The 16,058-nt window shown below is 37.0% G+C and overlaps 1 protein-coding gene across 1 annotated transcript in view; it reads right to left on the bottom strand.

The window, feature by feature from the left end:
• The window catches only part of DNAH7 (dynein axonemal heavy chain 7), a gene marked incomplete at its 5' end in the record, with an annotated part of 238,622 nt that overhangs the window by 197,473 nt on the left and 25,091 nt on the right, over positions 1-16,058 (bottom strand). The window contains 5 exons of the mRNA XM_079710686.1: positions 4,501-4,620; positions 10,217-10,342; positions 12,021-12,096; positions 13,802-13,982; positions 15,014-15,101. Of these exons, the coding sequence (XP_079566812.1) occupies positions 4,501-4,620; positions 10,217-10,342; positions 12,021-12,096; positions 13,802-13,982; positions 15,014-15,101 (591 nt within the window). The remainder of the gene's footprint in view (positions 1-4,500; positions 4,621-10,216; positions 10,343-12,020; positions 12,097-13,801; positions 13,983-15,013; positions 15,102-16,058) is intronic.

Raw genomic sequence — 16,058 nt, 5'->3', positions numbered from 1 at the left:
TAAAATATATTTAAAAGATCTTAATCCAATAGTCTAAACTTTACTAGAAGTCAGAAAAAGAGAGAATACTAAACTCAAAACAAGGAGAAGGAAGAAATAGAGATCTGAGTGGAAACAAGCAAAATAAAGAATAGAAAAAGAGAAAATCAGCAAAGCCAAAAGCTGGTTCTTTGATAAGATCAGCAAAATTGACAAACCTATAGCTAGACTGACCAAGAAAAAAAGAGTGAAGACTCAAATTGTTAAAATTAGAAATGAAAAAAAGGAGACATTAATATTGACCTTATAGAAATAAAGGGAACATAATAAACAACTCTATGCCAACAAATTAGATAACCTAGCAAATTCCTAGAAAGACACAACCTATCAAAACTGACTCAAGAAGAAACAGAAAACATGAATAGACTTATTACAAGTAAATACATTAATTATCAAAAAAAATTCTAAGAAAATTAAAAGGCCAGGATCCAGGAACAGGTGGCTTCACTGGTGAGTTCTACACCAAATGTTTAAAGAAGAATTAACACCAATCCTTCACAAAGCCTTCCAAAAAGAAAAAGAGAAAGGAATACTTCCTAACTAATTCCATGAGGACAGTATTATCATAATACTGAAACAAGACAAAGATATCACAAGAAGAAGAAAACTACAGATCAATACCCTTGATAAATATAGACACAAAAATCCTCAACAAAATACAAACTGAATTTAGCAGCATATAAAAAGGATTATACTCCATGACCAAGTGGAATGCAAGGTTGCCTCAATATATTAAACCAATGGTAATATACCATATTAGCAGAGTAACAGAAAAAACTATCATCTCAATAGACACAGGAAAAGCATTTGGCAACTCTACATTATTTCATAATAAAAACAATTAAGAAACTAAAAAGTAAAGGGAAATTCCTCAACCTGATAAAGGGCACCAACACAGCTAACTTAATGTCAGAGGAAGACTGAAAGCCTTTCCCCTGACATCCGGCAGAAAATAAGGATGTCCACTCTTGCCACTTCCATTCAACATTGCATTGGAGGTCCTAACCAGAGCGATTAGGCAAGGAAAAGAAAAGAAAAAAAAAAAACACATGCAGGTAGGAAATGAAGAATTAGAACAAGTTCTGTTTACAGATGACACAATCTTACATAGAATACATATGTACACACAAACTATTTGAGCCAATAAACAAGTTTAGTAGCAGGATATAAAATCAATATACAAAAAATAGTTAGACTTCATCAAAATTAAAAATATTTGTGCTTGGGCTTCCCTGGTGGCACAGTGGTTGAGAGTCCGCCTGCCGATGCAGGGGACGTGGGTTCGTGCCCCGGTCCGGGATGATCCCACATGCCGTGGACTGGCTGGGCCCATGAGCCATGGCCGCTGAGCCTGTGCGTCTAGAGCCTGTGCTCCGCAAGTGGAGAGGCCACAACAGTGAGAGGCTCGCGTACCACAAAAACAAACAAACAAACAAATCTGTGCTTCAAATAACATTATCAAGAAAGTGAAAGGACAAACCTCATAATAGGAGAAATACTTGAAAATCATAACTGATGAGGGTCTACTAAAGTACTCAGAATATATAGTCAGCCCTCTGTATCCATGGGTTCCACATCCGTGGACTCAACCAACTACAGATTGAAAATATCAGGAAAAAATTCCTGAAAGTCCCAGAAAGCAAAACTTGAATTCTCCATGTGCCAGCAACTATTTACATAACATTTATACTGTATTTACAACTACTTACATAGCATTTATATTGTATTAGGTATTATAAGTAATCTGAGATAATTTGGAGGATATGTATAGGTTATATGCAAATACTATGCCATATTATATAAGGGACTTGAGCATCCGTGGATTTTGGTATCTGCTGCGGGGGAGGGGGTGTTTCTTGGAATCAATCCCCCACGGATACTAAGGGATGACTGTATAAAGAACTCTTACAACTCAAAAATAAAAAGACATAACTGAATACAAAATGATCAATGATTTGGATATTTATCCAAAAAGATAAATAAATGGACAATAGACATGTGAAAAAAAATCTCAACATCATTAGTCATTGGGGAAATGCAAATCAAAATCACAATGAGATAGCACTTCACATCCACTAGGATGGCTATAATTAAAAAGAAGGACAATGACAAATACTGGCAAGGATGTAGAGAAATTGAATGGTAGGAATACACTGCTGTTAGGCATGTAAAATCTTACAAACCCTTTGGAAAACATCATGGCAGCTCCTCAAAAAGTTAAATATAGTTATCATATAACCCAGCAATTCCACTCCTAGGTATAAACTAAAAACAAATGTTTACGCAAAACAAATGCTCATGGAAGCATTATCCATAATAGCCAAAAAGTAGAAACAACCCACACTGATGAATAGATAAGCAAAATGTGGTATTAATATATTCTGCAATGGATTATTATTTGGCCATGAGAAGAAATAAAGTATTGGTACAGGTTATAACACGGATGAACCTTGAAAACCTTATGCTTAGTGTACGAAGTCAGACATAAATATGGTATCATTCCACTTAGATGAACTGTCCAGAGTAGGGAAATCTACAGGGACAGGAAGTACATTAGTGGTTGCTAGGGGCTTGCCAGGGTGGAATGGGAGTGACTGCTAACAGATACAGGGTGTTAGGTGATACAGGGTTGAGGGTGATGGAATTAGTGATGACCATTGCATAATCTTGTGAATATATTATAAACCATTGAATTATACACATTAAAGTGCTGAATTTTATGATAAGTGAAATATATCTCAACAAGAAAACAACAGTTAGCAATACACTGAATATGGCTGGGGGCAGGCTGGGGATGGTGAGGATGTACATGATGAGCAAAGAGACAGAAAAAGTCAAAAAGTTTTCAACTTGGCCTAGGAATGGTCCACAGGAGGAAGAATGGCAGGCTTGGAAGAAAGAATGAGTACTGTTATGGAAATGCTGAGAATCAGGTGCTGACATGGCATTCAACTGGAGATATACAGTAGAAGATTTATAAGAAGGGCACAGAGCTCAGAAAACATGACATCTTGAGACAGCTAAGACAGACGAAATCACGAAACTGTCGAGAATATAGAGAAGAAAAACAAAAGCAAACACCTGGAGAGCTCCTACTCTTAGAAAAGATAGTAAGATTAAGTAGAGCCAGAAAAGGAGATCAAAAAAGAAATGGTCACAGGGACACAGAACAGAGACTTACAGAAGGCAGTGGTGATTAAACCACAGCAATTGCTGAGTGGAAGTGGAGGATAAGGACTAAGAGAAGATGTTTGGGTTTGGCATAGATGTCATAATTAATCATTTACTAATTGTTTCTCCACTTTGGTGAGCTGATGTTCTGCCTTTTAGCCATGATAAACACATTCTGGCTCACTATGTAAAGTATGGTCAGAGGGTTCTTCCCTTAGAATCAATCAGGAGGCATCAAGAGATACAGTTAATCAATCTACATCTCTCAGCAAAATCATTCAATAAAGGTTTATCCTCTACTCTGTACTTTGACACACCCAGTCTACTAAAATTTGCAGTGGGAATGTATTCCTGGGGCAGAACCCTGAAGTTATAGATCAAGATAATTTACTCTTATTCTGTCCTTATGGGGTCATATTCTCCTCTGCAATTAATTATGCACTTTCATTCTGCACCTCTCCTCTATTTTTTTTATGTGAACTAAATACTAATACTAAATAGAAGTCTAAAGTTCTTTCAAGCAATGTCAGACAAAGAATTTGATTCTAACGTATTAGAGAAGAAAAAATATAAAGGGAAGATTCAGTCTTAAACTGTCAAGATACACTTCTAAGTACCTTTTGGAAGTCATGAAGCCATGCTGGAGTTTCATGTCCTCTGTTATCTTAAATTTGATCTAATATTAATGTCCCATTTATAATAACCTAATGGCTCATGACAAAGACAATTTTACTGTATTGTTTCAGAACGTATTACCTGGCACCAGTATCAGTAATTATCACATGTGGCTATCCCAATTTGAAGGGCCAATCCAAGATGATGTTTAATTAAATCTGACTTCCCAATATGACTATAAACTCCTTTAAAGAATATATTTTCCCCACCTAAGCATTCTTTAAACTCTTCTGCATCCTCCATCCAAAATCAAAATGTAAGAGGCACATTACCTTGCATGTATTAACAGTAGATTCAAATAAATCTCTGGTGAACGATTAGTTGATGATCATTTCCCCCACGCCATCCACCCCTACTCTCAGAGCAGAGGGCAGAAATCAGACATTGAGAAAAAGTATCAATTATAATCATTTTAGTTTCTGTACAATCTATGCTGTGTAGAACATCTGGATAGACATCACAGAGCAAGGCAGTTAAAGATATCATATTTAACTCTCAAACGGAAATGATTACAAACTTTTTTAAATGAGATTTTCTAAAAGCAGTTAAACTGCAGTAGCCCACCAATCACATTTTTAAATTTATGTTTTCATACATGAAACTTCAAAACTTTACATTTTAAGTAGAGTCTCTTTGGCAGATTCCATGTGTTTCATGACAATGCTCTGAAAAGTCGACAGCTCTAATGCATCCTGGCAATTGTGAAATTCTTCTACATCAACTAAATGTAACTTTCTGCAAGAGATGAAAATGAACAGTGATTTAAGTATGAGGGTTTTTTTGGTTTTTTTTTTTGTGCAGTACGTGGGCCTCTCACTGTTGTGGCCTCTCTCGTTGCGGAGCACAGGCTCTGGACGCGCAGGCTCAGTGGCCATGGCTCACGGGCCCAGCCGCTCCATGGCATGTGGGATCTTCCCGGACCGGGGCACGAACCTGTCTCCCCTGCATCGGCAGGCGGACCTTCAACCACTGCGCCACCAGGGAAGCCCGAGGGTTTTTTTTCTTAAATTTAACATTTTGCTAATTGATCCCTTCTCAAAAAATGATATTCCTAGGTTTTATCACTAAAATTTGTGTTCCACAAAAATATTCAAGAACATATTTTAATTTTAAAAAATAATTAATATAATTAAATTCCACAGGAACACAATCTGATATTCTGAAACTGTGCTGTGCAGTAGAAGAAGGATATAATAACTGAAATTTGATGGTTAGGTTAGACTGATTTTTGCTTTCAAACTGGAACAGTTAAAACAGGAAAAGAGGCAGGGCTCAAAACTTACAGGGTCCACTCCTTCTAATACAAAAATTCCACCCTTTCGGAAAAGAGAGCAACCCTGGATATTGGACGGCCATGAAGTGAGGGAGTTCTCACACCTAATTAAGACCCAGTGTATAAAAATCTTTTGAACCTGTCTGGTTTTGATTTTTTCAGAAAACACGGTGCTTACTCCAGCCAAGAGTTTTCAATTCTGACTACAACACTATGATCTTTGTTATATACATGCTTTCGTCAGTTAAGAAGTTTCTCTGGCAGATTAAAGTGAAAGAACAATGCTACCTATTAGTACCATTGTATTAGTCACCTCAATTTAACTATAGATTTCTTCCCTGTTAGAGAATTTGCTATTTAATTTCCACATGATTAAATGATTTCTGTGTTATCTGAAAGATAGGAAACACTATTAAAAACATCACCTTTCATTTTTACTTAAACACCAGTGTGAAATGCTGGTTAGTAGACAAAACACGTTTCACATCTATTTATATTCCTTTCACAAGCAAAAGTCCATCTCTTAGGTTACCATGAGGTTAGTACATGACATCAGTGATACATTAGGCACAAAGTAGGTATAACCATTGCTGGAGAATCTTTGGTAATGCGTTATTCTGGGCAACTGAGCAGTATAAAGCAATGTTTTAAATAAAATACTTTTAAAATGTAGCATGACAGCACATACTAAACATAATCTGCTCTCTTTATGCTTCTTGGTCAACAGTTTCAACATGACTTTATGTTTCAAAGCTGTAGCTATCAATCAGGGTACAGGTGCATGCTGTGTGAAGCAGCACTGAAGGAGTGCCGTTGCTAGGGCAGGAGCACCTAGAATTCACGTTGCCACTGAGCAACCAGACCAGTTTTCCCTGCACTTCCTCAGTGTTTGATTTAGAGACAATTCTAAGCACAGGCCACCCATCTTTCATGTTTTGAGATTGATAGGCCTTTATAGAAGTTTTACAGAACTTTCTCATGAAATCTCTCCTGATAACATTCCCTGTTTGGTCAATAGGCTGAATTGTTACAAAGATGGGAAGGGCTTCCCTGGTGGCGCAGTTGTTGAGAGTCTGCCTGCCGATGCAGGGGACGCGGGTTCATGCCCCGGTCCGGGAAGATCCCACATGCCTCGGAGCAGCTGGGCCCATGAGCCATGGCCGCTGAGCCTGCGCATCCGGAGCCTGTGCTCCACAACGGGAGAGGCCACAGCAGTGAGAGGCCTGTGTACCGCAAAAAGAAGATGGGAAAAATACCACCAGACACTGGTCCTACTTTCTCAGGATGATTCCTACAATCATCTGGCAGTAGAACAAGAGTTTTAACCACTGGTAAAAGACTACAGGAAGAGTCAGGAAAAAGATCACTCAACCAAATAACAGCCCCAAATCACCCAGACTGTGAACCTCAGGTTCTCCTCTGAACTCTTCCTATCCCTTACCTGCCACATGCAAGCGGACGTCAATTTTGGGAGACTCCACTGTCAGTCATGGATCCCTCCCACCTGCCACTTGATGCTCATCACAGTCTGAAACCCACCTTGATCTTTGGATCCATCACTGATTTCAGGCAGAGGGACTTCAACAGTCCTGGCCCAACACTCAACACCAAGTCTGGACTCAACACCAAGTCAGTCTCTGATTTTGATCTCTGGTTCTCAAAGCTGATCTCACTTCTCACGGGGCCCAAGTTGCCCCTTAAATCCCAGTCCAAGCGCCTACATTGCTTGCTTGCTCCATGAATTTAGATACAAGTTCTGCTCTTGCCAGTTCTCCTTCATTACATCCAAAGTAGCACACTCTAGGCAGTGCCCTGCACTCGCTTTCTTTACTCACTAATACATCCTGGAGACCATTCCGTATTAGCACGTTGATTCTGTTCTCATTCATCTTTCTTAGCTGTGTAATAATATTCCATTGTGTGAATGTACTATCACTCATTGAACCAGTCCACTATCAATGGTTACTTGGTTGTTTCCAGGCTAATCCTCTTAACAAATGGCACAATAAAGAACCCTGAATCTCGATCACTTCCTATATTTTCATGTGTATCTCTAGACTAATTTCCCAGAAATGAGATTGCTGGATTCAAGTGCAAATGAATTTGTAATTTTGATAGATATGACTGGATTCCCTTCAAAAGGGTGCCCATTTCTCCAATCTTCACTAACAAAGCATGATGTCAATGTTTTGGAATTTTGTCAATTCCATAGGAAATATAATGATATCTCAGTGTAGTTTTTATTTCAATCTCTTTGCATTTTTCTTATTATGAGTTAAGCATCTTTTTAATATGTTTGAGATGGATTAAGTTGTATCCTCTCTGATTACTGTACAGTAAATGAATCCAGTGTTCTAGAAGTATTTTCTTGGACTCGTCTTGATCAAATCATGAATTTCAAAAGTTGTTCTTTATCTTCTTATTTTCTTAGACATCCTCCTATTTATACTGTAATATATATCCTATGATAATTTCTATACTCATATATACACTGTATATACATGTGTCCCTGATGTACACCATTTTTCAAGCAAAAATACCTGTGTGCTATGTAGGTTTTTGACTGCATTATAAATGCCATCTCTGACATTAAGTGGGTTCTGTAAGCATAAATACTGAATGACATGAATTTGCACATTTCCATCTAGAGAGCATCCCCATCCATAGAAGTGTCCTATTCAAGCATTTTAGAGTCATTCAGATGATTTTTTTGTATCACCATCCCCCAACCCACAGCCATACATAGAGATGTCCTGTACCTTCAAGACCTGCTGAGATTCAGGGTAAATGACTGTTAACCCAGAGTAAGGATGCCCTGTGTGTTCAGTGCTGGCTTCTCCTCAGAGGGGCAGCACTTGGGTCTGTCCATCCCACTCTTAATATTCACACAGAGAGTAAAAACAACTTACGCCGGCAAAGGCAACATAGGAGTTGGTGGGGCTCTCTTCCCACCCACTGACAGCAAAGCTTCTTTCTCATTTGTCTTTACCCTGGAAGCTCTGAGGTTTGCTTCAACTGCTGCAACTAACACCTCTGCCACCACATCCCTGGACACTAATTTTGGACATATCTACTAGTTACTGTTTTGTTATCTCAGCTTTGTTACTTTTTCTTCTTCTCCTTCCTCCTTTCATTTTCTTGTCTCTTGCCTCCTGACATTGTACAACAGACAAAGTCTAGCCCTTTATGAACAATATTAGGCAATGGTGCTCATCCTCCAGCATCCAACCCAGTGTGTTCTAGCAGTTCCATGCATGAATGGATATTAAAAAAATAAACACTATGGTGGTGTTTTGAAAATGAAATGTACTACTGCATGTAAACATTCTTTGTGAAAGTGATATACTGTATTGTATGATCTCATCACTGCAGACAAAATTAGATCGTAGGCCTTGTCAGGGAGAGAGATTTGAGTCTCAATACCCAAAAGAAACAAAATGAGAAAAGCATGGGGCAGGGAGATGGCCTCTTCCTATAAGACAAATTCAAGAAGACAAAGAAATCCACATTATACAATGGAAAGTTGAAAGGATGTGCTTTCTAGGAGTAAACAGTCTCACTGACGAAAGCCAGTTTTATGCTATGTATGTATATACACGTATGTGGATATACATATATATTTGACTACATGAGCACAAAGAAAAATATGGGAAGATGCCCCACTAATGGTTATCATGTCTTTGGCTGGGTTGGTAGAAAGAAGGGCACGTATAAGGAAAAGAAAGGCCAGGCTGGTGGGAGTCAGGCAAAGTAAAGAAAAAAGGGCTGCACTTAGAAAGTGTATATGATCACACTGTGTAATCATATTAATTACATATGTATCTGTGTAAAGAAATTACATTAAAATTTGTTTAAAAATGGAAGGAAGGGAGGGAGGGATGGAGTGAGGGAGGGGAGGGGCCTTAGACACCACAAACCCACACTCATCTCACAGGTGGGAACTGGAGAGCCTCTGATGGGAGGGTAGCAGAGCTAGGGTGATTCTGGATGGCTTGGCTTCCTGGAGCACGACTGGGAGCAGGGTTAGGGTTAGGTGCTCCTGGGCACTAAAGATTCCAACTTCGGAAGGAGCTCAGAGAAGTTGGTCGGTGAGGCCCCCCTAGTGTATGTGCAGGGGTGCTTTCCAGAGCAGAGACAACAGCTGTGCTTCTGTAGCACCCAAAGCTCTTAGCTTTCCCTTTGCTGGTCTGCAGGAAGCGAGAAAATGTGCTCATTATTGTGTCCTCAGGACAATACCTGCAATTAAGAACCAGGAGACCCCGGAGAACAGATTGCATGTAAACTGGGGCTTTGGATGGGAGGGTGAGAAAAGGCTCATGGGACCACCTTGGAGGCCAGGCTACCATGTCCTCTATCACGAGACAGAGACCTATTCAGGTTTTGAGAGGGCTTCTTTAAGAAAAATGATATAAATCTGTATTACTTCTGCATATTTTAGAAACAGGTTATGTCCACGTGTGCCTATTGCTAGGATGCCCCCTCAGCACCTTGGAAGGGGCAGCACAAGGGAGGGAATATGAAGCTGGAGCTTCTCAACTGTGAGGTAAACTGTCCTCAGCCCTAGGGCCAAGGTCTGTAACTCCATAGCGCCACCAGCCTTCACATCCAGCTCTGCACCTTTCGCACCATGACGACGCCCACAAGGAGATGCAGGATCCCCAACAGTCTCCCAGAAACTTCACCTCATGCTAATCACATGGGCAGTATTACCTCGGTTTCTAAACAATATAGATGACTGTAGCAGCTAATGTTCTGTGGGATTTAAAATGAGGCATGGCGATTCAGCCCCTTAGCTGTGATTACCCCTTAAAGTATATATGGTAACCTGGCGGGGGTGGGGAAGGGAGAACTGGATAAGACATAATGGCGATGATCACTTTTACCCTATACACTTCTATGTTATTTAAAACCATGCTTACTTAAGTTAGATTTGTAATTATTTTTAAAATTTATAGTTAAAATAGTAAAAGAAATAATTAAGATGTAATAACTTTCATCTCTCTTAAACAAAACAAACAACAACAACAAAAAAACCTCAGTAAGGCCAGAAATACTTACTTAAAAGTACTGTGCCACAAATCTTGCACTGCCAACATTGTAGGGTTCATTGTGTTCAAGTGACCCCTAATATAACTGCTTGCAGCTAAAAAAGATTTCCTCCAAGGTTTTGGAAGAATTTCCATTCTGAAAGCAAAGAGAAAATAGTCATCTTCTTTAAAAATCAGAAAGTCTTATAAAAGTCAAAGTACTTTTTGAGTAATAATTTTATTTGAGTAATAATTTTTTGAGTTTAATTTGAATTAAAAATAAGATTTATCCCTCATGGTAATAACAAAACATGTAATTATGTTTTAAAGTATATAAAAGTCATATTCTTTGTGGTTTAGTATAATTTTTAACTAACGTAGATAAAATTAGATTTGAATTTTTATCACATAAGGCAATTGTTTTTCTCTAAATGCTTGATGTGATGGAGTCCACAAATAACTAATAGTGATCAAACAGGAAGAGTAGCCAGCTACGTTTTATATATATCTTAAAAGATTGTTTTTAAGGAAACATTTAAACATTTTATGTCCCTATTGTTTTTAAAATATTTTTTATTTATTTTTTATTAGTTTCTGCTTTATAACAAAGTGAATCAGTTATACATATACATCTGTTCCCACATCCCTTCCCTCATGCATCTCCCTCCCTCCCACTCTCCCCATCCCACCCCTCCAGGCGGTCACAAAGCACCGAGCTGATCTCCCTGTGCTCTGCGGCTGCTTCCCACTATCTATCTACCTTACGTTTGGTAGTGTATATATGTCCATGCCTCTCTTTCGCTTTGTCACAGCTTACCCTTCCCCCTCCCCATATCCTCAAGTCCATTCTCAAGTAGGTCTGTGTCTTTACTCCCATTTTAATACTCCAGCCTGGAAATCTTCTTGAACTTCACCTCTGACTGTGTAAAGGTCACTTACAAAATCATAAACACTAACATTCTATTTAAAGATATTTATTCTGTAACTCCTCCAAATTGACTAATCATCTTTTATATACTAAAGATGTGCCATCTTCATCTTTCAGAGTATATTTAAACATTTACATTTTATGCCAGTAAATTTTTTTTATTCTCATTGATTTTAAACACTTAGTCTTCTTTTAATATATAGTAAAGTTAATTCAGTTTTTCATTTGTGGTCATATCACCTTTACAATTACAAAGGATAGTTTTTGTCTATCCCTGGGAGAAAAGCTGTTCTCCACAGAAGATACATTGACTTTTTTTAGTTGTTAAGAGAAACAATTTGGGGCACTTTTAAGTGATACAAAAGAAACAAAGTAAAACTGAAGTGGTTACTTAATCATATAAGTTCTATTCTTCAAACTATTTAAGTGATGTATTCCTAAATGTTATTTTAGGGAAAATATATAGCAAGTGGATTTTCCCATATGTGTTCTATATTTTAATCCATGTAATATATTCTGTGTTTGCATATTTTCTGCAACATTCCCACTGTGTTTTGGAGCATTCAAATTGCCATCAAGCTTTCATGTCCCTATTACATCTAAAGCCTGTGCTTGGAGCTGTGGAGATAAAAGATCTGTATCAAGGTCTTTCACCAGAGCACTTATGTTTTAACCACGTAGGCATCCGTCTGTCAGTGTGTGTTTGCCTACCCATCTATCCATCAATTTGTAAACATAACATGTTAGGGCTTAAATACATAAACATAGATAGTATGATCAGTTGTATATATGAAGTACACAAATTATGAACATATATTTGAGAAAATATAACCAGTGTATAAATATATCCACATACAGGGAAATGATTGCAAAATATCAATATTCTTAGTGAAACTTGATTGCTTACTCAGCACGATGGGGTGGAAGTTCTTCTACCTTTCTGTCATCTTCCTTTTCTCTAGGATCTTTTAAAACAAAATCAACTAAAAGAAAATTGAAAAGTTCTGATCAACAACCTTATAGTAATTATAGTATTTCCCAAGCAATTGCAAAACTAATTCCTTTAAAATCATTTACATTAAGTTTTTTGTAAATAATGAGCGATTTGTGCATTTATAAACACAAGAAAATTTTTATGAGAAAATCTATGATGTCTGTGTCTTTGAGAATATATATACCCTTTAACAATGTTCCTGTCCTTTCATTCGAAAATCATTGCTCTTAATATAATTGATACATTTTCCTTCTTAGCTCTTCCACCAAAAGCGTTCTTGTTGAATTGAAGGTCAACAATACAGAGTAGCAGTAGTTTCCCTTCACTGAGGAAAGATACATATTGCTTTGCTATTCTCTTTTAAACTGCTTAAGAGCATAGAACTACCTTGTTATGAAATCAGTGAAGTGAGCTACTTCTGCCTCTGCCATCTTTAATTCAGTTCATTCCAACTTTCTTGCTTTTCTTTGAAGATGCTCTTTCTAAAATGCAAATATGTTTTTATCCCTCTGCCTAAAATCCTTCAGTGACTCTCCTTTACCTTCAAATGCTTAAAGCATGTAAGGCCCTTAGTGTTCTATCCCCTTCCCAAAATGCACCCTCTTCTTTGGCCATCAGAGCCGCTTGCAAGGTCGGAAGAGCCTTTCGCTCGTCTGCCATCATTCCCACCATTTCCTAGGCCATGCGTGTTCCCTAGGATGTATATGTTCATCCTTCACAACTCAGTTCAGGTGCCACAGAGTCCTTCCTAACAAGTCAGGCATGACCTCTTCTCCCTTGGACCATGTTCTCGATGTATCTCCTCATTGTACTTGCTACTTTGCATTATAATTTAGTGATTTGTCCATGGCCCTCATTACACTATAAACCCTTTGGGGTCAAGGATATGGCTCTTTACATTATCAAAACACTCAATAGTAGTCTTCAATGCAGTGAATGCCCTCCTCCCTGAAGGGTCCCGCAACCATTTCAAAGCAGTATTTCTCCAACTTTGACATAGCATCAATTATACCAGGCTTACTATCACAACCAATCAGAGAACCTTTTTTTAAAGCACAGATTTGAAAGACTGCCTCCACAGATTTTAATTCAGATGGGTCTGGAAATGAGTACTTTTTAAATGGCTCTGATAATGTCATTCTTAGAGTCTATTGGTCTATACCACAAGTCAGCAAACTTTCACGTAAAGGGCCAGACTGCAAGTATTTTCAACTCTGTGAGCAACAAGGTCTCTATCACAACTACTCAACAATCTCTTATGGTGCAAAAGCAGCTATAGAGAATATGCAAATGAATGTGTGTGTCTGTGTTTCATAAAACTTTACTCACAAAAACAGGCAGTGGGCCAGATTGGGCCTATGAGCTATTGCCAACCCCTGGTCCATAGCAGTAGTTTTGTAATTAATCACACTCTAGTTTATGATATCAGTAATATTAATTAATTAACATTTTAAAATTTGTTTCAGTTATGTCCTTTGTTGAGGGGATATATCCCTACAAATAGAAAGGTGGTTTTAAAAAAATTTTGCTATATTTTATTAATGAAATTTGCCTGAGATCTTAAGCAATGTAACCACAATACAAGAAACCGCCTAATAAATATAGTAGTTTCAAGGATAGGTGTTAACTTTAAGTTTTTTTAAATTTATCTTTAATAAGACACATTCAAATTAGAAAGAGAAATACTGATTTACCTATGGATTTTTTTACACTAAGAAGATAATCTTCTCTCATTTCATCAGATAATGCATGTATGCTGTTAGTGAGGACTTTCAGATGTTGGGGCACTAAATTCAATACATGCTCCAGCCAAGAATCTTCCATTGGGGCTACATGGTCCATATCAATTCCATGGTGGATATAATAATAATATCTCTACAGAAAAGATAATGAGAAATGGAGATGGGTTTAATACTATAATAAAAGAAGTATTTATCAAAAATAAAACCACTGAGCAAAATTAAAGTTTTAGTAGAACAAAGTATTTACAAATCATAAAAAATTATTTTTTGCAATTCATATTGGCATTATTTGAGCTCTCCTAAATTAAAAACTTTTATTTCATGAAAATTAAAACTCTTACCTTAATTCATAACTACACTCCAAAACTTGAAGTTACATTACTAGATATATGATGTACTAAACAGAACTAATATATGTGGAGGTAGAATTTAGTGTTCTATAAATGTGTGAAAATTTAGTATGTTAGTTTTTGTCCTTGTGTTATTGATAATCAGAAGATCTTAAAAGCTGTAAGTGAATCAGTATCCCTATTCATTAATCTCAGAAATATTATCCAACAGGATTTACAAAATTTCCAATTGGCCTGTTAATATTTCATGCCATAATTTTACAGCTATTGTTAAATGTGTGCACAAAAAATTCATTTTAAGACATGATAGTATTTCTCTAACAATGGACATTTAACGTCAATGTATTTTCCCAAGTTTTTACACATCACTTATCAGAAAAAAGTTTAAACATCAAAAAATACTTTCAAATTAGCAATGTTAAAGTCTTCTATATTTGCTTTTAAAAAATTCTATATTTGAAATCATTGAAGAATTACTTTTTTCTAAAGTAAGTTAATATGCTTTGTGCAGTGTACATTATGTAATTAAAATAATTTCTCATAGAATAAAGACATGTAAAAGCTATACATGACTGAGGCTAGCTTTAACATAGGGAGCAGGGAGACTTGAGATTCTCTGACTGTGGTCTTAGGAAACGAGGGGAAGAATGATTTCCTCTGTTAATCCAATAGAGCAATTTTATGGAACTTCATCTTTATTCCTACATCCATGTATTTGCACAGGAAGGAGCACAGAATAAACTCAAAGGCTCAAAGGCACCTTCAAGTGCTTCCTTTACTTTCAGTTCTACTGACAAAAGAAATAGCTTGTTACCAAGATGTCTTTCTCTATTGCAGAAGTGGTTAGTTTTGGCAATGTGCTTTCATCCAGAGTAGCTGAGTCTAAGACAGCATCTTGTTGCCTAAGAAAATGATAAACACACTATTCAAATGTATATAAATGGCAGTTAGAACATAAATCAATAGATTTATCTGTCAGACTGTCTTCTATAAAATAAGAAAAAAAGGCATTGTGGAACATTTTTAAAATAGTAAACATATTTATTTGGTACTGTATTCCTCCCAGAATACCTTCTCTTTATTCAGAGAGACAGTTTTATTGGAAGTGATTTGAAAGATCTAATTCAGAGGCCACATCCTTTTTGTTAGGCTTTATTCATTCTTGCTCATTTCTCCAAAATCATCTCTCTTCTCTGAACTTTTATAGGAATGTTCTTGCATTATTCCTAAAACATGTATGGTTATTTATAAATATGATGTTTAGAAGAGCACTGATGGAAAAGACTCTAAATGTAGTTCTGTCAAAGACACAGATATATTCTTCAAAAGACCATTTCTCAGATTTCTAGGAACACATATTAGAAGTTAGCAACAAGTGACATACAAGCTCATATGCTCCTATGTTTTTATTATTGGCTAACTGTTCATATAATACTATAATGTTTCTAGGTATAATTTAATTCAAAACCTATATCAGATATGAGCCACATTTTGTGACTCCCTCTGGGGTTCCAATGTGTGAAAAGTTCACATTTTCAGGAAAATAAGTTGTTCTGCGATAACTTTAACCTCTTTATCATTGACTATATCATGCTCCAGGTCCCAACTTCATTGGGGATGGACACAGGTTAGTGATGCTGTCTAATAAAATACTTCTTCCCACTAACTGTCCAGTGAGTGGAGACTGGAGGTTTATTGAATATCTGTGTGAGATATCACACCAAAGTAGGTACCCAGAATGGATCTTCTGACTTAGTTTTTTGCAAATCTAGGAATCCACTATCTTGTGAACTTTAGACTTATTTTTTTCAACTAAATGGACCAGAGAAGAGAGGCAAGGCAATGTCTCAGGAATGTCT

Source organism: Hyperoodon ampullatus (genome assembly GCF_949752795.1).
Source record: "Hyperoodon ampullatus genome assembly, chromosome: 8".
Classification (NCBI taxonomy): Eukaryota; Metazoa; Chordata; class Mammalia; order Artiodactyla; family Ziphiidae; genus Hyperoodon; species Hyperoodon ampullatus.
The sequence above is the reverse complement of the archived record's forward strand: the minus strand, read 5'-3'. Positions and strand labels throughout refer to the sequence as shown.